Source organism: Plectropomus leopardus, chromosome 3 (genome assembly GCF_026936395.1).
Source record: "Plectropomus leopardus strain MGB_pleo_1.0 chromosome 3, ASM2693639v1, whole genome shotgun sequence".
NCBI classification, from domain to species: Eukaryota; Metazoa; Chordata; class Actinopteri; order Perciformes; family Serranidae; genus Plectropomus; species Plectropomus leopardus.
The window spans coordinates 30165787-30189850 of NC_142178.1; the positions used below are offsets into that span (position 1 = coordinate 30165787).

A 24064-nucleotide genomic window follows, 5' to 3' on the forward strand; every position below is an offset into this window, starting at 1 on the left:
AGCTGTCTAGTGCTATGTAAAATGTACAGGCTAAAAAAAATGGTCAAAAAACAACAAATGAATGCCTTTTAATTTAAGTAATACTCATTGTAATGTAGTCACAGTCCTTATTTACACACATTTCTGTGTGTAGCCTTTATGTTATCTTGAAAATATTTAAAATAATTTTGCTTGGTCACAAAAAAGACCTATAGCCTATATGGGGTTTATTTCATCTACAGGGACAGATGAGCGGACAAAATGTCAGCAGCGATCACATAACTGTAGTTGTTGCTCAGACATTACAATAGCAACGAGTGAAACAGACTTGAGTCCTTTCTGTCAGCTGCTTACAGTCTTTTCTGTCAAAGAATTTCCGTGCTAACAGTGAACACGTAGTTTGTACAACTAAAGTCTACAAGGGCTCAGTAAGACTAGAAGGTGGAGATTTGGATTCAACCTAATACTGTCCCCTACAGGTCTTTTTCTGACAATGTCAAAGATGATGGCGTGCATTCTTAAAGAAAAGTGTTAGGGAATGAGTCTGCAGTGTCATTAGTCTGATGCTTCTTGCAACGTGTCACATGCTTGAAAGCTTATAGTCTGTAATCTCTCTACCTCTGATTTTTTTTCTTCAAACTGCTGCATAGTCAAAACTAGCCATTGTATAGAGTATGAATAATGATTTTTCTGTGTTGCCCCCTTTAGGTTTTTATTTTAATTAAAGTTGCTTAGCATATCTTGGTTTGGTGCCATTACATACAAACTTCTTCTCAGAGATCTGAGAAGTGACAAAAACATCAGTCAAGTTCAATGTTTAACTTTATTGAAGAAAAAAAGACAGTACAAGCATTGTTTAATATTTTTATACAAAACGTGTGATGGTGAAGTGTGCGCGTAGAAACAGAAGCTCTAATCCATCCTGGCTTTCAGGGTTCGTGTGGTGATCTTGTCTTTCTCACTGCCAGAGGAAACAAAACACTGTCAATCTCTAAAAACCTGTCGTTCCACCTTAACTGTGCACGCTGTACTTTTACCATGGATGTATGTACTTACATGACATGTACAACAACGCCCATACCAGACACTGCATCCCTGTCAACCGCATTCAGCATAGCCTGGGAAATGGTCTCAAACAGGTCCTCTGGTTCCTGCACGATCAAACACATTTCTAAAATAAATACTTGTAACTGTTTAAAGAACTCCTGAGGCCAAACACACACACACACACAAACACAGTGGTTCTTATTATCATGTAGAATCTTGCAAATATTATATACTTGCAAGATTAAAGGAATGCTAATTTTTACATAAACAAATTGGTAATAACTGTCACTTAGCATCCAGCAAGCAGCCTTCAGGCTTTAAATTGACTTCAAACTTCACACGCGACTTACCATGTCTGGCTCCCACAAAGATTCACACATGCCGTACATCTGCTCCGAACAGGTGCCGCTCACAACAAAGTCCTCCGTCACCATGGGGCAGCCAATCAGATCCAAGGAGCAGATGAATGGCTCTGAGGTTTTGGGATCTAGTCCGGCAATCACAGGCTCAATGTAGTACGGGCCAAACCTAATGAGAGCATCGCACATTAACCAGGTATTCTTTTACGTTCAATGCAAGAATTGATCCCTACAGTGTGTGGCTTTTAAGTTGGTCGTGGGTCTTGTTTACACTAAATCAGGTCTAAATTATGTTCAGTGGACTCACCTCCTTTCGTACAACAGGTTGGACACCATGCTCATGAAGGTCTTGGGTTTGATTTGGCGACCCTCCTTCAGCTCGTACAGGTTTAGTCTGAATTTAAGCCTCTGGGCTCTAAACACATAGAGACATCTGTCATTCCTGAGACATAAATCCTATTTTCTTAGCTTTGACTAACAGCATAACGGACACCACAGTTTACCCTTAAAAGAAACAAATAGTAAACTGGAGCAGGTTTTAACAATACATAAGATCTGAAAGTTGTCAGTCATTTTGAAGAGCTTCAAAGAAAACTTGTCATCATGCCATCGTGAAAAAACGGCTTTGCCACTTTGAGAGAAAGACATAGGGGCTAAACACACTCACACTGTCTGAACATCAGTGGCCAGTCCAGCCAGCCCGATGTACAGCTTCTCTCCCATTGGGAACACCTTCTGGAAGTCTGTGGTGACCATCTGAGCCTGAATGCCAAATCTCCGGTCTGAGGCTATCGCCACACAGTTTTTCCCCCGCATGGCCATGACGGCCCCTCCATTATAGGACATAATAGACTGGACAAAAGAAATTGAATGATTAGTTAGTCAGAGCTGAAATTATAAGTGGATCAATTGATATGTCAAGAGACAGAAAATGTTTAGTATTTGATAATCTTGTATAGCACTATTATAAAGTGCTTCCTGGTTAAATATGTTTTTCCTGTATTCACTGTTAACCCCCCTGTTTTGGCTTTCATTTGTATGCCACACAGTGCTCCATTCAGTCCTTCAAAACTACAATTCCCAGGAGGTGCAGCTTCTACAGCAGGTGTTGTGTACAGGTATGTTGCATGCTGCTAATTATTTGACTGGGACTGGTTACTTTCACCTGCCTGTCCAGTGTTGATTCATGTATGCTCTGTTGAAGGTTTGAAAGACCGAAAGCTCAAGAATAGAGTGAAACACTGCTTTGATGTAAGTGTGCGAAAATCTTTTAAACCAGCTTTAATCCATACGTGTAAACATGGAGCAGTACATTAAAATAACTCAAACTGTCAAAATAAATAACACTTAAAACAAATAGAACATAAACACTGGACAAATGTCTGAAATGTCACAACTAATATACTGCAATAATGTTGGGGAAAAACACTTTTTTTTCTGCTGTCAGTAGCTTCATTATATATTATAGTGCTAATTAACTAATACGTTGAAGCTTCAGCCAACAAAGCTGACACTGTCTGTTATGTTAGATAATGACACAAACCAAACTAACTTACAATTTAAGGTTAACTCAGTTATAGCAGCAAAATGTCAATAAAGTGGATTCCGGAAAAGACAATAAGCCAGCGAATAAAACACAACGTCAGCTAACGTTAGCTCATGTCCAGCTAAATAAGCTAAACTATTTAGCTTTCCGGCTAGCGCCTGCTACTATCGCAGTCTACTCCTCTGTGTCGTTAGCTGAAACTTTTTATTTATCTTAAAATTCATCTAATGACATCGTGGCATTAAATTTGTGAAATGAGAATAGTAGCTAACTTAAAAAGCTAATGAGCATGCTAAAGATGTCAATGAGCTAACGTACATTAGCTTAGCCAAGCTCTTGCAACTGTTAGCCCTATGTACAATTTTTTAAACCATTTTATCTCACAAACCACTCTCATGCGATCTATGTATGATTTTCTTACCATTCTGAAGGTGTTGTGGTGTTTTCCTAAACAAAAAAACTTGCAAACTCCACTTCTTGTTAGCTATAATGAGAGACTGTTTCCCACAGTGACTACACGATTTAGAAACACAAAGGTTCAGCCTAGCATGATTCCACTACGTCATAATTTGCGCAGAGGCCATTGGCTGAGTGAGCGGCACGCGGTGCAAAGCACTGCTGTCATTGGAGGATATGAGGCAGTAAAAACGGTGCGTGCATAGTTTGTTCGAGGCGTGTTAAAGTGAAATTAAAACCGGTAAGTTTCTCCTAAATGTTAAAGATGCTTCCGAAACTGTTTTTCACTGTCAGGTTCAGGCAGGGGCGTCGCCAGGAATTCTGGGCCCCATGAAAACATATCTCATTGGGCCCCATCACTACGGCCCAAGCCAACCCTGTACAATTGTTATAACCACACCTGCATTACCCGATGACCCATTAAAAGCAATAAACAACTATAACTTTGTTTTACACTCCTGAAAAATGTGAGAGGGGCCTCTGAGAGAGACTCCACATTTTTTCTAGAAAGGAATTCTGAATGTTTGTTCATTAACTCAGACAATTTTAGTTAACTTATTGCAGTCACTACGTAAAAATGAAAATAAAAAAATAATTTTTATTTCAGGCCCAATAAGGGCCCCCTCCCCACTTGGGCCCTGGGTAGTCAGTCCCAGTTTTCCCCCCACTATGACGCCCCTGGGTTCAGGTCTGCGGGCTGTTGTTTCTAGTAGTTGAATGATAATGGCACGACAATTAAAAATAATAATAATAATAATAAAAGGTAATTTCTGGCCAACTAACCAGATTTGCTCAACTGTAACCACCAAACTCGATAAACAATTTAAGAAATTATCAGAATTATCACCATTAATCCTCTGAGCCTTGAACAAATTGGTGCAATTTCTTTAAAAAAAAGGAAAAAGTTAATAAGCAACGTAATGAATGTTTCACAAATTGCAGGAAATTTAGTATATAAGAACGTTATTTTAAAAACTTGTTTATTGTTTGACTTTAGTGACTCTGAACTAACCCCTATAGATGCCAAAGTTACACAAAAACACAAATAAAATAACTGATCCAGGCAGCGGTAGACCAGCTGCTCCTGTGTTCAGCGATGTTAAATCACAGTTTTTCTCAGTGGAGTCTGGCCTTAGAGCAATACAACAGCTTTATTCCCTGTTGGAAAACACTTTCTGACATTAAGCTAAAGCAGTGAAATACTTTAAATACTTTTTATTCTTTTTAAGTGACTAAAATATGTTATGTTGCTGACCCTGTCTGGGGCAGTACATTGCTTAGCTTCCATATCAGTCTCCAGTCTGCTGCTCCAAACTGGGGGCATGCTGTGTGTAATATATAATATTTATAGATAAATACCACATATGTACAACCACAAAAATCTAAAATTTCTCTTTAAAGTACCACAAGTAGAAACTCATGTAGAACTGACCATTTCAGGATTTAAAATTTTAAAAATAACCTTCAATAATATGATGTTATTGATATTTTGTTGTGATTATCTGACTTAATTAGTAGGGTAAATGTAGTAACATAAAAGGAAAATATTTATCTTTGAATTGCAGTGTTTTTGTATTTGTCTACATCTGTATGTATGTGCATTTTAAATGTGCCTGTTCCAGTGTGTGTGTGGGAGTGCATTTATTTATTTTATTGTGCATGCACCCACCTTTGTATTGGTTTCTTGCACATTTTGTGTGTGTGTGTTTGTGTATCATCACAATGTGAAACGAAACTCTCAACCTAGTAGCATGTCATCCTCCAGCTGATCTGAAATCTGGAAAACGGCTAATGTTGGTAATTTAATTTTTTCACAGACTGCCCAAATATGGCATCTTCAAGACTCTGTCAAGAATTTAAACACTTAGTAAGAACCTATATTCCTCACAAGTACTTTGAATTTTTCCCCTGTGGTGCATTTTAAAGATTACAGTTGTATACGTTACATATTCTCTGTCCTTCAGAACACGTTGAGCCTAGTGTAGCCAGGTTTATGTTTTATCGAGCAGTATGTGAATGAATGAGTATCCCCAATTACAACATACATTTATTTTAAAAAGCAAAACAAACTAATGTGGAAATATGTTTTTATTACATCTTCCACTCACAGGAGTACACTAAGTAACATATATTACAAAAAACATATCAGGTAAAATCAGGTTCTCTAACACTGTAAAAACAAAAACAATATACTGTACAAAATTCAGATGGCATGGACCTATTGGTTTTTAAGAAAGTAAATAGAAGGGTTCAGTCATGATAGTTTGAAATATAAATTATGTTACCATTGTAGAAACTACTTTTCAAAATAAAACCACGGGTAGGCATGGAGCCACGTAGGTCCTTGTTTGAGCTCATGGCAGACTCCCGCCACGCCAGCCATCTTTAATACATTAAAGGGACAGATAAAGGAGTGGGTGACGTACTCTTGCCGAGCTTTTTCAATCAGTTTAGTTTATCTGTGTGATAAATGTGTTTTCATCTCTTCATGAAGTTGTCCAGCGAGGCTGCCGTCCTCTGAATGGAGTGGATGTTCCTCTTCACTCTGTCCTCCAACGACGAGCTGGCAGCGCTCTCCAGCTTCATGTTACTGCGAGAGGGAAAGGTGAGTGTTACTGAACTAAAAGTTAAGGTGCATGCAAGGTGGAAAATGACCTAAGGAGGACATTATTTATAGGTTCAAAGAGATGCTTTGACTATTTTCAACCAGCTTTGTATAAAAACAGTGTGGGTCGAATGTGTAGGTGAACTGTGGTAAACTTCCCTTTATCAAACCAGTGCCTAGATATTCGCTGGAGGACTTATTTTATGTCAGCTGACGGAGTTTTGCAGGCTCTCAGGCTTTTGTTTTAACTACAGGCTGTACTTCCACATCTTTATATTGCCCACCATTTTCACATACAGAAGTGGATCAAGAGACAGAGCCGCCCCTTTGTCTCTCTCTCTCAAACTCTGGCCAAAATCTGATCAAACAGAGATTAAGTATTAATAAAGATTATGATGCTGCACTGCCTCTCCTAAAATGTTATCGAAACATTTTAATGCTCTGTTCAGCTCAGCTGAAAAACTGAGATCAAATATAAACCAAAATTACGTTGATGCGTTGTATATTCTTGCCTCAAATGTTTCATAAACATGTTTGAGCTTTCTGTATAATTATAATATGAGATTGTTTGTTACCAGTTGGCATCACTGTATGACATGCTCATGTTATGCTCCTTTTTTTGCTGCTTTCTTTAGTCGTGTAATTCAAAAGTATTTGCGTCTTTCTACTGCAGAAGTTACCTGGTTTTATGTGAGGAACACCTTTATATCAGTGAAATACAAAATAATATTAATGTCACACTGTGATTATCTCCATGCCCATGTTACTTACTGAATGAAGCCAGCATGGCGGTCATGCTTGACATTTTGTTCCCTCTGCTTTTCCTGCTCGTCTTGCCTCTTGTATCTCTTCACATTATTCTCCCTGTCCTCCTCCCTCTGCTTGGCCTGGTCCATCATCTCCCGCCTCTTACGCTCCAGCTCTTCTGCAGAAAGCTTCCTACATACAACAGAAAAAACATGGAAAATAATATTACTGGAATCCACTCAGTGTGGGTGGTGATTAGGTCAATGCTCTGAAAAACAAATTATTATTTTAAAAAACTCAAATATCAAAGTCAGAGTAAGCAGAATAAAATAACATGGAAGTGGCGTAATTTGAAACAGACATGATACAGAAACCAAACTGTTTGATAGCAAATATTCAGACATATTTAATCTACTTGCACAAATGAGAGGAACAAGCCCAAGCAGTTATTCTGTAAATATTTAAAAAGAAAGACGCCATGGCAGTAACACGCCAGAGAGGATTTAAGATGTCTAAATTAGAATAATGTCAGTATTTGGATTATAGACATTATTTGAAAGTACAGTTTCTACACTTTCTGGAATCCCGCAAAGTCTTACTTGGACACATGGTGCCTCTGTCTCTGGTGTCGCTCTCTCTGTGGGCTGGAAGCTCTGGGCTCAACCTTGCGGTCGCCTCTGTGCGAGGAGGAAGAGTAGGCATGACTTTCTCTGCTGCTCCTGTGAGGAGATCGGGAGCGGCTCCTCTCATGTCGCCCTGAGTGATTTGAGGTAGATGAGGACTGGTGATGTCTGCCAGCGGGGAACTGAGAGGGAAGAGTGAATTGTTACCACTTAAAGTTTCTGGTTCAGTGTGAGATTAATACTTGAAACTGAAGAATACATCATATGTGCACTGCAGTTCAAAGGTTTGCAGTCAGATGGCTGAGAGGACTCCTCGTTTTGTACATGGGAAACAAAACGCTGTGCAATGGTTCAGCGAGACTGACAAGATACCGCTGAGCAGCAGGTCATTAAGAATAGAGGAAATCCTCACTCGTGTGCAGATTAAGATAGAAACAGGTTCCTGTTTAAGTGCCAAGTGAACCCAAATGCTTGTAACAAACTGGAATTAACAACTACATGTTAAAAAAGTATTCCTCAAATTTCACAAGTTAGTCTCGGGTTAAAAATATTGGAATTGGATCAGGAAATACCAGCTGAACATACGATAAAATGACAAATTACAGTTTAAACCTTTTCAATCTAACCACTGAGTAGACTGCAGAGTAAAGTTGTCACAATGCTATAATTTCTATCTTCAATACGATACCTAAAATATAAATTTTCCATTCCATTTTCAATGTCATGGGGAAAAACTGACAATGACGGCATAAAAAGTTAAATCTATATTAAAAGACAAATATAATGAGACAGACAACAGAACGACTGAAGTAAACATTAACAACAAGAGTGAGTGGGAGAGAACAGCTGGTATCGCTGTATAGTTACTGCAGAAAATCAGTATTAAAGAGAGTATAGTATATAATACTCAGTATCGAGATGGTCATGACACAGTGGCTGAGCTCCATTTCTGTGCACAGCTCGACACACAACAGCGACGGCCAGGAGAACTGTAACCACATAACTGTCAGCTGACAAAACAAATATTAGCTGGAGGAAAACTACCACGACTTTTGTCCTGTAGACCGACATTATTTGCCTACATGGACACGAATGTTCACAACATGATTTAAGCCTGCTATGATACCCGTAACATGGTGTGCAGACTCTGCCTACTCAGCGCACCACAGGCGTACGCCAGTGTGGAAATGTCGCGCAGCCACTGTCTTTACTGGCTGCTGGAACGTGTTGAAGAAATAAAGACACGATTTGGACCAGATGTGGGACTGCAACTTATGACAAATGTTTCCGAATGCTGTGAGGAAGACGGATGGTGGAGTTCTCCTTTTTTTGCTGATGAAGATTTTGTTTCAAGTTATTGTCTGTTTCTTTAACATCTACAGATAAACTGTCAATGAAGGACCAACGCTAAGCAGAGAATGAGCTGACTAAGTGACGGCCAAAGGATCAGTGCTGGGAAACAAGGCGACAGGTAGGACCACATCCCTTACCTTCAGCCCTGCAGCTGAACGCTCACTCTCTGCTTATGTGTGTACGAGCAGGCAAGTCGTGGAAGCCCTAGATGAGTGTTTGTCCTAAGTAATAGTGTCAAGTGTCCAGGGTTGTGTTTGCAGGGAAATATGTATCGATAAATGGATATTCTTGACAATAATGCTGCAGAGAGCCAAAAGAAAAACAGAAAAACTAAATATTTAGAGCACATTTGTACCGATATGCTTCAATAATGATCGAGAGTCATTTATGATTTCAAAATCCAAATTACAACAGCATCTCTCCTACCACGCAAAACTGTGGGGACAGCGAGTAAATGGAAGTTTGAATCATTTACTTCTTCTCTTTTTGGGGCCAAACCTACCTAAAATGTAGAGAATACATTTGGTGTCTACATTGCACATTTTATTTCTAGCAAAAATAGACATTACTGAGGAAAACAAGAACAACATTAATATAACAGGTGATTCCAAACTTTTAAATGGCAGTTTATGTCTGATCTTAATAACAGTGGTGTAATAAAATACTGCTTCAGTGCTTACTGACCTGTAGACCGTAGCCCGGAAGATGGTGGGAACGAGATTTGGTGTCTGCTGAAGATTCATCTCGTGAACGTGACCTAAAAAAAAAACAAAGCTGATATTTAAACAGCTTGCTTAATTGCACTAATTGATTGAAGATCCCCCGTGTGATATCTTAGTGTTGTAAGTGTGTTTTGCCTGTTGAGCACAAACAAATCAAATGGAGAAGAAAAAATCTCCTCACATACCTGTGTTTTTTTTCATCTTCTTCATCTGAGCTTGAACTCCTCCTCTTATGCTTCTTCTCCTCCTTTCTTCTCTCCTTGTCTTTCTTCTCCTTTTTGTCCTTCTTCCTCTTCTTCTTCTTGTCCTTCTTGTCGAGATTTTGACGCAGCTGTGATAGAACCATAATAATATAATAATTTAGTCAGACGTAAGTGAGTTGGTTAATTACAGTAAAATAACCAAAATCCTACACCAAACATCAAATGTTACTCAGCAGTTTTACCATTTCTTTAATTTTCTTCATCTTCACTGGATTAGTCAAGACTTCTCTCTTCTTTTCTTCCTCACGTTTCCTTCAGAAAACAAGCAAAACATAAATCAAACAACTTGCAGCTTTTAGCACAATCTCCGGACAAAGGATTAAGGGGACTAACCTGATTTCAAACAGGGGATCTTCCCTGATTTTGGCAGCCAGGTCGAGGCTGGAGGCAGGAGTGGTTGGGTTGAAAATGGACCCAGGCAGGAGGCCGGTCTCAGCCGATGGACCGCTCTCGGGCTCCTCGTATTGGTCGGTGATCTGCTTGTCAATGGCACGTCCCAGCAGATACTCATCTCTGGACACCTGACCTGCAGGGCCCTGGTACATCCAGTCCAGCCGATCATCCTTCTTTCTGTCATCATCATAAAAAGAGACATGGCATGGCTTAGACACAACTTTTTTCTTAAACCTCAAAACAACTTTAATAACAGTATTGAAGAACTAACTTGATGGATCCGGCTTCCTCTGCAAATCTTGTTATCTCTTCTCGGGCCCGTTCCTCTTTCAGCTCTTTTTGGAGCTCCTCAATCTTCTTGCGTTCAGCTTCATGTTTCTGCTCAGCTTTCCAGACACGCTCAATATTTTTCATAGTCTGGGGATGCCAGCTCTTTTTCAAGTTCTGGAAGAAGAAAACATGAAGACATTTAGAAAGGCCATTAACATTACCTGCCCTCTTATTTATGTTCTCTGTTGACTCCTAAAACTGTCAGTAGTTGCAAACTTCGGTCACATGGACAACTTTTGTATGTCGTTCCTCAAGCCTGCACTGTCTTTGGTCAAAGTGCTTTTTGAGTTTTTGCTCCGTCATCTTGGTGCCACCTTAAACTAAACTCTCATAATCCGGGGGGATTTTTAAAAATGGATTAAGAACCTTTTGGACACTGGATGCACATGTATGGTCTCTCAACACTGAGAATTGGCTATGCTTGCTTGCTTGTGTGTGAATTGTATTGTTGTTTGTTTTTAACTTTTTTGTCTTTTTAGTCAACTTGTTCTCTTAATTAAAATTTGTTATGCTGCTGTCTTGGCGAGGACTCCTTTGGAAAAGAGATTTTGAATCTCAGTTGGTCTATTCCTGGTTAAATAAAGGTTAAATAAAAATAAAAAAATAAAAATAGTGTCTCTAACTGTGGAAACAATAAAGTACAAGCGTTAGTGTATACGTTTGACTTTGAATGGTTTAACTTAGTTACAAGCAAAATTATTCACGTACACAGAATGAGTATAATACTACCAATGATAATAATAAATAACGCTTTAATTTATTGAGGGGATTTCATGGTACTTAAAGACACTTTAACGTGACATAAGTTAAAACGATCATGAAGAGTATACACTCAAAATATTTTACACACTTTATTACATTATATCTGACAGCAAAGATACAAACACATACAATTCTTAATGATCTACTAAGAATAAATAACATCTTCAGCTATATTAGGCATGAAAATATAGATTTTAAAGCTGAATATTTCAAAACAGATCTCAAATTTGACAATTTACTCTCATGTCTAACTGCTATTTGCTAACGAAAACTAGCTGCTACGTTGCTAGCGATTAGCTAATAGCGATTAAAATATATGAATAAGATAAAACCAGAGTTAAAATGAGTATTGCCGAACTGAACTGTGGCTCGTAAAATCTAGCACTGGGAATTAGATAATGTTGTAATATTTGTATTGACGGCAATAAGAAAAGGACTACTTTAAAACACCCATATTTTGGATGGAGTTTGGTCTCTGAAGGTAGAGCGCGGATTCTGGATGAGGAAGGACGTACTTACCAGATCGCCGCCCCCCATCTTTAAATTTTCGTCGTTTCAATCCAACAAAAAATGAAAACAGACAAATCTGTCCAAACAGCTGTAAACTGTGGAACAACGAAAGTTCAACACTAGCTAGAAAATGGAGCCACTGAGGCTTGTGTGTGATGTGTTTTGTACATTTCCTGTTTTGTATGATTCACTTTCCGGCTCCAGCTGATGGTGCATTCAGGTGCCCTCAGGTCTTTTCAAAACCACCGTGCTATAACTTAAATTAATAGACCAGGCTACTATTTGCTTGAACTCCACAGGCTTGAATTTGGGACAAATCGACCCATTGAGACTTGGACAAATTGTCTTTATTTTATTCAAAAACACGGGAAGAAAGTAATGACCAACAGAAGAAGAAATCATCCAAAAGTTAGCAGGAAAATATGTGAAAAGTACAAGAAAACTACCTGAAAACTTGCCCCAAAAATCCAAACAAATAAAACAAAAACCTAAAACAACTACCACAACAACCATAACAAATAATAAACAAAAAAAATGAGAAAGTAAAAAACAAAAAACAAAGCTAGAAATGATCTCGAAAAAAAATCTTTACATCTAGAATCTGTAAAATCTCTAAAAAAAAAAAAAAAATTTAAATATGTAATTATGAATGTAGTTCATTGGAAATTTTCCCTTTTAAAAAATAGTCTTCTACATCTAACCTACTAATATCTTTTTTTCCATCTCTCTTGTTTACTATGCTGATAATACTGTCTTATTTAATGCTCATGGTAGTAGTTTAGTTTTACTGTTAAACACAGACTTCCATGACTTTACTTCATCTAGACGTTTCTCTGTTTTTGGATTACTTGTCCACTGTGTAGGCCTTCAAAAACAAAACTAAGTTGTTTTCCTGAATTCAACTTAGCATGGTGAAGTAATGATATAGGTAGCCTACAAATTATGAAGTATTCCTTTAACAAAGCAATTCAAAGCAGTCGTTTCCATTTTCTAGCCTTAGTGTGGACAAGTTTGTCCATTCTTGTTTTCACTGAAAAATTTAGGCTTGAAAAGATGAAAGTATCCAATATTTCAAAAGTAAAAAACGTACGTATAAATTGCTGTAAATTCACTATATTCCCTTATTGCTCTAAACTGAACAGGCCTATCCTGCAATGACAAAGTGAAAACAGGATTGTAGATGTTTTTGTAATGTATTAAAAATAAAATGCTGATACCTCGCATTGACATTCAGACCCTTTACTTTGACACGTGAAATTTAGCTCAGGGCCTTTCATTTCTCTTGATCGTCTTTGAGCTGTATCTACACCTTGATTGAAGTGCACCTGTGTATTCAATTAAATTGACACGATTTGGAAAGACACATACCTGTCTTATATATTCAAAATCACATATAATTCAGAAGAAAAGTTCTTTTATTATTAAGATCATCAACAGTGTAATAGGCCTGCCTGATATTAACATCAAAAAATGTACGTGCTCAAAAACTTCCTCTTCTTCCTTTGCTACTACTAGTACTACTAGTAATACTACTATTGCAAAAAAAACCCTAAAAAAAAAATACCCCAAAAACTCAAAATTGTAAAAATAAATAAATAAATAAACAATAAAGTTGTTTGCAGTTGTACTTGAATGAAAATTAAACTGCACAGAATAACTGAAATCTTTTGTAAATAAAGGTTCAACATGGGCACAGAATATAGTTTTTTATTTAAAGGACAATAATAGATTAAATACAAGTTATTACACCATGATAATTAACTTATTAAAAGTTTTAGAACTCAATTTTATTACAGTCAACTAAAACATTTACTACAGCAACCATTTAAAACACAAGTTGTCCATCTCGCTCTACTGACCAACATAAAAGAAGGCTATCAAAAATGACATCAAAAGGAAAATAATAATAATAGTCAATACACAATAATTGACTGTTTAAGAACGGTCTCCCATTTCTTATCTTCTATACATAAATACAGAAATCATGAGCCTCCAACAATGTAAGCTCCCTAATATATAGAAATCTCAGCCTAACATCTGTGATGGGTTACATACATCCTAATAGTGTTTTAAACTGTAAAGCTGCTCACACTGCTCGCTACAGAACTATTGATCACATAATATTGATTATGAAACTATTCCAAACAAGTAACCTAAACAACCTGCGATGTTTACGTTGTTCAACTGCATTTTATTTCATGTACTAGACTGCTAACACAGTCTCTCTCTGCATGTGAATTCTGAGTCAAATTGTTGAAAAAAAAGTGTTAAGTGAGTTTCGGTTGTCAGTGAACATGGAAAAACTGCAGACACACCTTCAGCTGTTAATAAAATGTGTTGAGGGATGAGCCCGTCACACCGTGTTTGTTGATGATCGGGGCTATAGCTTGATCTGACATGCAAATGGTTATCGAGCTGACGGTATTTGGAAGAACTGTATAAACCTACTTAAATGAGGTCCACCTGGAGCATTGGTAGGACAACCTCCTTCTCACACCACCTCCCGAACCTCATGAGGTATGAAATTTGTAAAATTGTTTTTAACATTTTGACATGTTGGTGAGACTGGACCAAAATTGTAAAGTTGTGGGCCAGAAGCTCAAATTTGCTACAACATAGCATACTAAGTAGAGCTGCAGAGTTAAGTGGTAATTCACTGAGTTTATCACGACAAGTCAGTAATTAGTTGAACTGTTAAAGGGATAGTTCAGATTTTTTTGAGAGAGTTTGTATGGCCTTCTTATCCACAATCAGAGTATTATTATTAATATTATTATTACATACAGAAAGAGGCAGTCAGCACAGCCCCACTTTACAGAAGCAGCAGCCGTAAAGACCCAGAAGCTAAGCAATGTACTGCTGTGGACGGGGGCAATAGCAAAGTGTATTTTAGCCACAAAAAAATGCTCTCAATATAACAAAAAAGATCACAACAGTTGAATCAAAGAATATTTTCACAGCTTTACCTTGCCATCAGACAGCAACTTCAACTCCTCATCTGTGCTCTGTTGAAGCCACCAGATTTCATTGGGAAAAAAGTAATTTTGGCTCACTGAAAAAAGGAGCTGCTGGTTTACTACTGCCTCGATCAGTTGGTCAGTTTGTGTTATTGTGTGACTTTGGTTATTCTGAACTAACATTTTTAAATGCCAAAGTCACACTAAAACACAAACTCATTACTTAACTGAGTCAGAAGTAGAGCAGCAGCTCCTGTGTTCAGTGATGTTAAATCACTGTTTTTCTCAATGGAGTCTGGCTTCATTGTCTCTCAATAGAGCGATATTACATCAATTCACCGTCGTCCCCATCACTGTGTGATGACAAGGTAAAGCGGTGAAAATATATACCCTGCATTTAATCTGAGATTGATTTTTTCTTTTTAGGTGGGATTTGTTTAGGTGGCTAAAATACATGTTTTTACAGACTGCTTCACAGCAGCTCACTGCTCAGCTGCTTTGATGGTACTCCTGCCATTTCTCCAAACGGGGCTGTGCAGACTGATGTACGTAACACAATGACTATGGATAAGCACCTCATACAACCCCACTTCAAAATATACAAGCCATCCCTTTAATATTGAAATATTGAGTACCCCTGCAGTACTACCTATGCACCAGCATCCTGTAGTGTTGATACTGGGCGGACTGGTTAAATCATGCTTATACCAAATTTGATTGGCTGTTATAAGTGTGTAACTTTATGGCAGCATTTTCCCTCCATGTCCATCTTTGGTGATCATAAGCTCAGCTTCATCTCCTTCCTCAGAGGCTCTCACCTCTTTACATTTTTTAAGGTTCAGTTAGTTTTCTTTTTGACCTTTTTCACATCTTTGTCACACTTTTCTTTGCGTTGTTGTGTTTCATCTGATAACCTGAACCAGTGTTCACATTCTCCTACTGCATAATAATCAGCAAATGTTTCGCCAACATACCTAAGTTGGCAACAGAAGAGCACCATTTTTGGTGCCTTTGTAGTGCATGGATTTCCCTTTTTTTTGTATGACATTATACTATATTATGTTATATAATATTATTATCAACATTATAGCATGCTGCCTCAGCACAGTGTTATTGATGTTTTTCTTTCAATTCATGTTCCATTTTAATTACTCACATACCGATTACACACACACACACACACACACACACACACACACACACACACACACACACACACACACACACACACACAGTTAGTTTAACGGCATGTACTGTCCACCACCCAAAATGTTTTCTGACCTTTTTAAAAAGACAAAAGGCTGTATTATATTCCAGTGTCTTATCACAACTTGCACAGTAGGCTACACACAGACAGTGTAGTTAAAACAAGATTGTCTCCTTTTCTCCGTTCAAAAGCATGCTGCCTTTGAAACTGGTAATATTAAACTGTGTTAGAGACAAACTTTTCTCTAAATCTTCCAGTAACACATTTGATTAATTTCATTGTAAACATGTTAACAAACCACCTTCAGTTAGTCTCGTTCCAGGCTCGTGGTCTACTCGTGGCTCTAGCAGCAATGGAAGTCCGGCAACAAGCTGTGGCTTTAGCTCGGTTGCCTCCTTAGCCACGTTTTTAGTATACAGAGCAAGGTTTCCACAGAATCAGTAAAATTCCTGTTTTTTTTCTGTGTGCTATAACATTTAGATTATCACTGAGTAAGCTCAGTCGATAAATTCACAGGACCACAGACAGACACTTTCTCTTCCATCCAACTTTCACAAGAAAAAGTTTCTCCCAACCTTTTTTCTATTCTCTATTCTATCGTAACTCTATAACACCTCTATGACAGAGCGATGTCAACCTTTAACTGCAAAAAAACCCCTCTGAAAGTGATGAATTTAGCCGGACTGCCCTGTGACGCTGGACACTGAGGGGTCTGTCTCACATTTCAGCTTCAGCGGAGGCTCTGAGGTGTCGGACGCAGCGACATTTGAGGACGATTGAGGGGGTGTAGCTGTATCAAAGCCCTTATCCATCCTCCCGTCTCCATTCACCCTCTCCTCCCCGTGTCCTGGCGGCGACTCGTGTGTGCGCATGTGCTTGGCCAGGTGATCATTGCGCATAAACACTCTCGGGCACAACGCGCAGCTAAACTTCTTAGCACCAGTGTGCGTCTGAAGGTGGCGCTGCAGTTCATCAGAGCGTGTGAACCTCTTGCCACAGAAGAGCCAGTTGCAGACGAACGGCCGGTCCCCGCTGTGCCACCGCAGGTGAGCCTTCAGATGGGAGGTCTTGGCGTAGGCTTTGCCGCAGCCAGGGATGTGGCAGTTGTGCATGTGCTTCCTCCTGCTGTCGTCAGTGCTCTGGCCCAGCTGTTCGGCATGGACACAGTTGGGGCAGCGGCATGCAGCCTGGCCGGCGCCTCTGGAAGAGGACCGGCGCTGCGGTTTAGGCCGGGCTGAGACGGTGCTCTCCTGTGGTTCCTCCAGGGAGAACGGTTCTTGCTGCAGCATTTCAGGTGCCATCGGCTCCATCTTGAAGCCATCCTGGGGGAAGAGATGGGATGAGTGCGAGGCTGGGGTGAGTTGAGCTGGAGGCAGGGTGCACAACTGCGGGTCGGATCCGTACGGCCCTAAAGAGTGCTGCAAGCCCATGGAGCTCCCCGGACTCACTGGAGGCAAACCAACACCCTGCCCCGTCTGCAGGTCAATCCAGCTCCCTGGTTGGACGTCCCTGTGGAGGTCCCACCAGGAGGGGATGTTCATGTCTTCTGAGCTGCCACTTGGTGGTGCTGTCCGTAACCAAGGCTCGTAAGGGTGGGCCATGAGAGACGCTGGTGTAGGTGACTGTTGATGAGGTCGTCCGCTCAAAATATTCACTATCTTTTGGTTAATGCTGAGAAGATTAGCACATGGTGGGATGGCGATGCACTGAAAAAACCTGCAGAAAGAAAGAACAAACTCTTTTTAAATCAGGTATCAGCTCGGCCTTCCTCACTCAGCTGCATTTTCTCAGTGACTTCACTGAACCACATGACTTTGAAGTCTTGAGGTCATTTTTTTCATGTCTGAAAGGCTTTGAAAATACTCAGCTTCTGCTGATCTAACGTTTCTGAACTTCAGAGGTGCAGACTTTCAGGTCTAAATCCTCCTGTCTACAACATTTAAACCCAGAGCACACCTCCTTCATTGCCATGGATACTGCAGTTCTCACGCTGCGTGGCCGAGGAGACAGAAGAGAGGGGGAGACAGACGTGTCCAGGCAGAAGCCTGCCACATGCATCCGCTGCCAGGTACTTCCCATGGAGGACAGTCAAAGACAAGCGCAAAGAAAACAACATCATCAGCCCTGTGCAGAGGCAGAGGCAGCGGCGAGGGGGGAGATAAATGCTGGTGAGATGGGGGGAGGGACGAGAGTGAAGGGGAGTGTTGACAGGCGAGCAGTTTGGTAAAGGAAGAAGTTCCAGGGAGGTATGGCTGCAGGCCAAAGTCTATTTGTACGTCTCTGAGGTTTGTGGAGATGAAACCTGGCAGACAGGAGAACCAGTTTTTTTATGAATCACACATGATTTACAACAACAGCCCTCCAGGCAAGTTACAAAAGGAGCCCCGTAAAACAGCCCGCTTCTTACACACTGGCGGCAGAACGCATCAACAGTTGCAGACTGACGGCATTCAGGAGCCTGAGAATGGGAGAACAACAATGACATGAGAACAATTAACTTTATGTATATAATTACGGGCACACGCTCTGAAACAGCATCCTGTCCCTCTCTTCAGGTATGTACACCTCAACGTCGTCAGTCAGCAGGGGGAGGGGTGCTGGTTTCAAAAAAAGGTGGCACAAAGCTTGTTAAAGTTGGACAAGCCTGTGGAAATTTATGACAAGAAGCTGCCAGCCTGCAGGACCTGTGCTCGTCTCCAAACATGTCCTAGCCCCAAACAATCTTGTTGACTTCCACCACACCCCCATCCTCGAACATCTACAATTATCTTTACGGCAGGAAACAGTAAAGACGACTGAAGCTCGAGAGGCTGGTATCTTGAGATCACTTGTCTTCAAACCATATCTGACAAGCAAGGTCGCCAAGAAACGAGAGGTCAAGCGCCAGTGGAAGACATACATCCTGTCTGATATGTAGCGGAGTGGGGAGTGCATGTGTTTCAGCACACAGGTGGTGTCAGACTGACTGACAGTGAAGGATCCCCTCAGTAGATCTCAATTTGTTGAGTCAATACGGTCAAACCAAGAGGATTACACGTCTTTCTCAATGGTTCAGTCAAACTCACTCGGAGATGCTTTTTAGTCACAATGAAATCGTAAAGCAATTAGTTTGGAATTCCCTAATGAAAGGTCTGGTGTTAAAGGTCAAGCTGATTTATTTCATGTCGGCCTGGAGCCAGAGCTTCTGCTCTGTAATTTTTTGGGAATGCGACTCATGACGGAACGGTCCCCCCAACTCCGCTGTTACTGACACAGCCGTAAACAAATGAAGACAGCGGCATCCTCCTCCGTTCACAAAAGTGCTGGGAGCGCTACGAGCTCCAGAGGGAAACAGCTGGCACAAGGGGGCCTCAAGGGGGGCGGCAGAGGAGGATGGTGCAGAGCAATGACAGAGCTTTGGTCATAAAACCTGCCCGTCCAAGACCCAGCACAGCCCACGGTTTACAAGTCTGCCATCGGGAAGAGGCGCAGAGAGGGAGCAAAGTTTACTCTTGATTTTTAACATGAAAACACTACAATAGGTGCAGTTTTCTGGAGTTTTAACAATCATTTATTATACTTTTTGGTCTGATTTGAGGAACTAATGATGAGGATATTCTCACATAATAACCATCCTTTTTTCAGACTGCTAATCTGCTATCTTAGTCTATTGCATGATTACATTTTAAGTCCATTTTCCTGCATACTTCATGAGTCCAGTTTAATCCTCCTAGCTCATCCCAGACGTAGAACAACACAGTTAAAACAGTAATGCTGACTGTCTGTGGACACTCTAAACAAGCCACTTTGGGTCAAATGGCACTTAGGAGTAGTTTGTTTTAACCTGTTTGGAGTACAAGATGGATGCAGTGGAGCCCATCAATAGGGCAGGGGTCAGGTCAGTTGTCAGGAGAGCGTACCACAATGAACTTCAATTGCCTTTTCAGTTAAAATCAAAACTTTCTGGCCTTTCCTCAGTGCCCATGTATAGAAAAGATGCTTGACATTGTCAAAAACTTTAAAATAAACACAAAGAACTGGTGCAATGCCAAATGCCTGACCCCAGACCGATAAAGATCTGGATAAGTAGGAGCAAAACAACTGACTATATTAGAATTTATAAAACACTTTGACTGGATGTTAAATTAAAATGTCATCTGCACACCTGAGTGAGGGGTGAAGTTAATGAGATACAGAGCAGGAGATGGAGAGCTGCTCTCTAACTGCGCTTTAACTGTATGATTAAGAGCCGAGATAGTTTAGATATGTTTGACAGCTTTACGTCCTCAGTGATTTAGGAGTGTCTGTGTGACACTTGTTCATACAAAAGTGCACCAAAAGCATTCTCTGTCACATATTTTAAGACAGTTTATACTGCATTTCTTGTGACAGCAGCTTTTTCGTATCCTCCTTCTGCTTCTGAGCGGACACCCTCAGTGACGGCGGGTTCGATGCTCCTGATTTTCTACTAAAAATACAAGTTTCAAAAGCAGCCTACAATCACACGCTGTCCTGAAACAGGAATTCTTTGGATACAATTTAATGTATTTAAGTATTTTTGTTTTCATGGACATTGAGATTATATATATCCCCATACTGACAGGATTTTATTTAAAACCCGATGTACAAAATGTGACACGTGTTTTGGCTTGCAAAGCAGTTAAAGTCTTATTTATTGTCAAAACTGTCAAGATATTATTGTGGTGGAAAGTTACTAAAAACATGTACTTCAATTCAAGTTCAATTTTGAGGTAATTGTATACTTCACTTGAGTATTTCAATTTTAATGCTACTTTATACAGTATATACACTGTATAATATAGTACCTTTTACTTTTTTTTACAGTTATTGTTACTATTCTCATTATAACCAACAGAACAAATGTAATCAGTTCATAAAAAAATAGACATTGTTTTAGATAAATCTATCCAGCATAAGTATATTCAAGTAGCCAAAATTAGCTTCACCCCGACCAATTCCAACATTATTTTCCACTTAGTAAATGTAAAAACAATCCAATAATATGATAATATAACACTGATACGAGCCATTCTGCAAATTTCTTTTTCATACTTTAAATACATTTTGTTGCTATTACTTCCGTGCTTAGTCAAATTTATAATGCACTACTTGTATTTTACGTTTTGGTATTGCTGCTTTGATTGAAGTAAATTATTTGAATACTTCTTTCACCACTGTGCATACAGTATATCTTATAGAGACTTGCATTTGATCAATCATCAGTTTAATCACATTTTTTTTAAGAAAACCCTTTCAGAGTTAATTAAAACTCTAATCAGACAGGTCCAGATTGTTGTACAAACACACTAATTTAATGGATATTATCAAGTTTTGTGCAATTATGTGCACTTTTTTTGAAAACTTTGTCCTAAATAATCTGAATTGAGAATCTTCTCCCTCTATTGCATTTACGATTTACTATTACATAATTGTCTTTTACTGTAAATTCAAGTTATTCTTTTCTTTCTTCAGGAGTTTTCATCAGTTTCACAGGGTCTCTGTGGATTGTTCCCATTGCAGACATGAAAACTTTATAGCACACTACTTTAGAAGAAAAAAATAATAGTATTGACATTAGACCACAATTTAAAATAAACAGCAACAATAAGTGGTGGTTCTCAGCAGCATTAATGTTCAGATTTGACTCATTTTCAAAAATAAGTAAATAAATATGCAGGTATAAATCCTAATGAATCTTTATCACTTCCTTGTGCGACATTAGCTATTAAAACTAAGATTTTAAGACAGAACATCTGAATAATAGTGTGTATCCAAGTAAACAACACACATCACACTAAAACTGACCCTCCACACCCACAGATCAGCCTGTTGACTTTTTACTGCCGAAAACTGTTAAGTTAAATATAAACCGCACTTTGTACCTGAAAATCTGGACTTTATGTTTTTATATTCTACACAGATTTTTGTTTTATGCAGGTGGCTAACACTGAACTTTATTAATGAAATTAATGCTTTAATCTTGAACTCTTGGGCTGTCTTTTAATAATTTGGATGTTGCCTCTATATAGCACATAAAACTGTTTACCATACCCTTTTTCAGCACAAAATCATCTATATGAAGTGACAATTATTTTTTCACTTTAACAAAGGCTACTATATCAACTTATTTGACGTCAGAACACAAACTAAAATACAGCAAACAGGACAGGAATTAATACCAATTTGTAAAAAATAAATTACAATTTTAGGTTTTGTGGTGGCTCTTATGATTTCTTGATGGGAAATTCATATCTTTTTAATTAATGTTCAAGGCTAAGGAGTTATGGTGCATATTTGTATGTTCCACTTACTGAAACTTACCTTTGTGTTTCCTCTTTAGTGTTCAATGTGAAATTAATTTTTTCAAACAAGGACTTACAGTTCTCTCTAGATAACTCGAAGCCTACAGGATATTCCTACAGTTTAATAAATGATCAATATCATAATTCCCGGTAATGTTACTGAAGATGAGTTCATTTGTAATCCAGATCATGTAAACAGATGAGATTGTAACGCTTACTGTAGGTCGCAGTGATGGAAAATTCAAAGTCCCGAGTTACCTGTTTGTCCTTGGAGCTGCTGCTGTTGTTATTTTCTTCCTGAAATAAATGCACCCTGGTTGGAGAAGCTTTGTCTCAGCTCAGCTCTGCTTCTTCTTCCCTTCGTCGAAAAGCAGAAAAATAGTATCCTAATCATATTTCAGCTGGTTTTCTCCATCGCGAGCGGTCCAAGTCAGGCAATATCGGCGTCTTGGCGCACAGGTACGCAGCGCTCTCAGTAGTGACAAACTTTATGATAGGCTGTGCGTCTTAGTCCCCGCAGGCTCCGCCCCCTGCTGGTGAGCCGGCTGCTCCTCTGAAGATGCGCCCTCCTCGGCTCGAGCTCAGGAAGCGGCTCGCGCTGTGAAAACACGCGGATCAATCAGGACTTTTCAGTCAGAGCTGCCCAAAATCAGATTGTTTTCATATTCTGGGTCCCTATCAAAAGAGGTTCCAAATTGAGGATGCAATTACATGTTTCATTTTAAATTTAATATGTGTTATTTCTACGAAGCAAAATAAGATTATTAATTTATGTTATATTAAGTTTAATTCTGCTCTTTTATCCCCTCAACTACAGTGCAGACAGATGTGTGATTCTGTATGATCTTCAACACCATTTTTAGGAACCTTCACTGTATACTTGTACTACACAATAGGAAAATATTGCACTTTTTAAGTAACTTCAAGACATTTTTTTGAAAGCCATAGTTTCGTGTCCCTTTTTTAGACTAAGATTTTAAAGACATAACATGAAACCTCATAACAAAGGTGGGACCAAGTCATTGTTTTGCAAGTCACAAGTAAGTCTCAAGTCTTAGCACTCAGGTCCAAAGTCAAGACTGATAAGTCCCAAGACTGAAACTTTGAGTTTCAAGTCCTAAAGAAGTCATAATACACCCTTCACCGAACATATTGCCATTTTAACATCAGAGTAGTAGGCCTATATTAAATTTACAAAAATCATAAATGCTTTTAAAAATATTTACTCATTTGTTAAAGAAAATAAGTTTGTTGGAAGTTGTTGTGTCTCATCAGTAATTTTTGATCACATGTTTTGCACTGCAATTTTTCATTGACCAGCGTGTAGTTTATGTATGTTTACAAAAAATTATCTTTGGTGTCAATTTTTCAACGGGCACCCAGTAACGTAAAGTTATTTTGTCAGGGTTCTCTCCTGCAACTAGATTAGATGTTGTTGGATTTGGCTTAAACAAAGTGGATCTGGGGAATTAAGTGTAGACTTGCTGGGAATGAATAGTATTCACATTAGATGAATCACGAAATGAAATGTTTTCAGGCACATACATTTTAATCTTTAGGCCTGAAGTCCAATTGAAGTCTTTTTACCTTTATCAAGTCTGGTCTAAAGTCATCAAATTTGTGGTTTGAGTCTGACTCGAGCCCAAGTCACCTCTGACTCATAACATATACATATTTTTATATATTCAACAAACCAACAGTTCAAATTAGTTCCACCATACCAGTGGCAACATTAGTCAACACTTAAAAAGATTCAACAATAACAAGGGCGTAGATTTCATTTAAATACTCACGGGAAACATACATTACAGGGGGTTTGGGGGGGTCCTTCACCACAAAATTTGAGCATCAAACACTTAATTTCCTGCTCTCTGTTGAATATTTTTACACCAATGTGTGCCTT

The 24064-nt window shown here is 39.1% G+C and overlaps 3 protein-coding genes across 3 annotated transcripts; all 3 read right to left on the minus strand.

Moving 5' to 3' along the window:
* Window positions 1-783: 783 nt before the first annotated feature.
* Window positions 784-3512, minus strand: psmb3 (proteasome 20S subunit beta 3). The gene is made up of 6 exons (XM_042485450.2): window positions 3353-3512; window positions 2053-2237; window positions 1693-1800; window positions 1377-1554; window positions 1036-1130; window positions 784-940 (listed from the first exon to the last, which is right to left on the minus strand). Exons 1-6 carry the CDS (start codon window positions 3353-3355, stop codon window positions 892-894), a joined length of 618 nt encoding a protein of 205 aa, XP_042341384.1. The 5' UTR covers window positions 3356-3512; the 3' UTR covers window positions 784-891.
* Window positions 3513-5457: 1945 nt separating this feature from the next.
* Window positions 5458-11889, minus strand: cwc25 (CWC25 spliceosome associated protein). The gene is made up of 9 exons (XM_042485355.2): window positions 11705-11889; window positions 10365-10537; window positions 10034-10270; window positions 9883-9952; window positions 9623-9768; window positions 9400-9472; window positions 7339-7544; window positions 6764-6931; window positions 5458-5977 (listed from the first exon to the last, which is right to left on the minus strand). Exons 1-9 carry the CDS (start codon window positions 11720-11722, stop codon window positions 5866-5868), a joined length of 1203 nt encoding a protein of 400 aa, XP_042341289.1. The 5' UTR covers window positions 11723-11889; the 3' UTR covers window positions 5458-5865.
* Window positions 11890-13386: 1497 nt separating this feature from the next.
* On the minus strand, window positions 13387-22625 carry sp6 (Sp6 transcription factor). Its single transcript, XM_042484335.2, has 2 exons — window positions 22420-22625; window positions 13387-17575 (listed from the first exon to the last, which is right to left on the minus strand). Exon 2 carries the CDS (start codon window positions 17458-17460, stop codon window positions 16534-16536), a length of 927 nt encoding a protein of 308 aa, XP_042340269.2. The 5' UTR covers window positions 17461-17575; window positions 22420-22625; the 3' UTR covers window positions 13387-16533.
* Between the last annotated feature and the right edge of the window lie 1439 nt (window positions 22626-24064).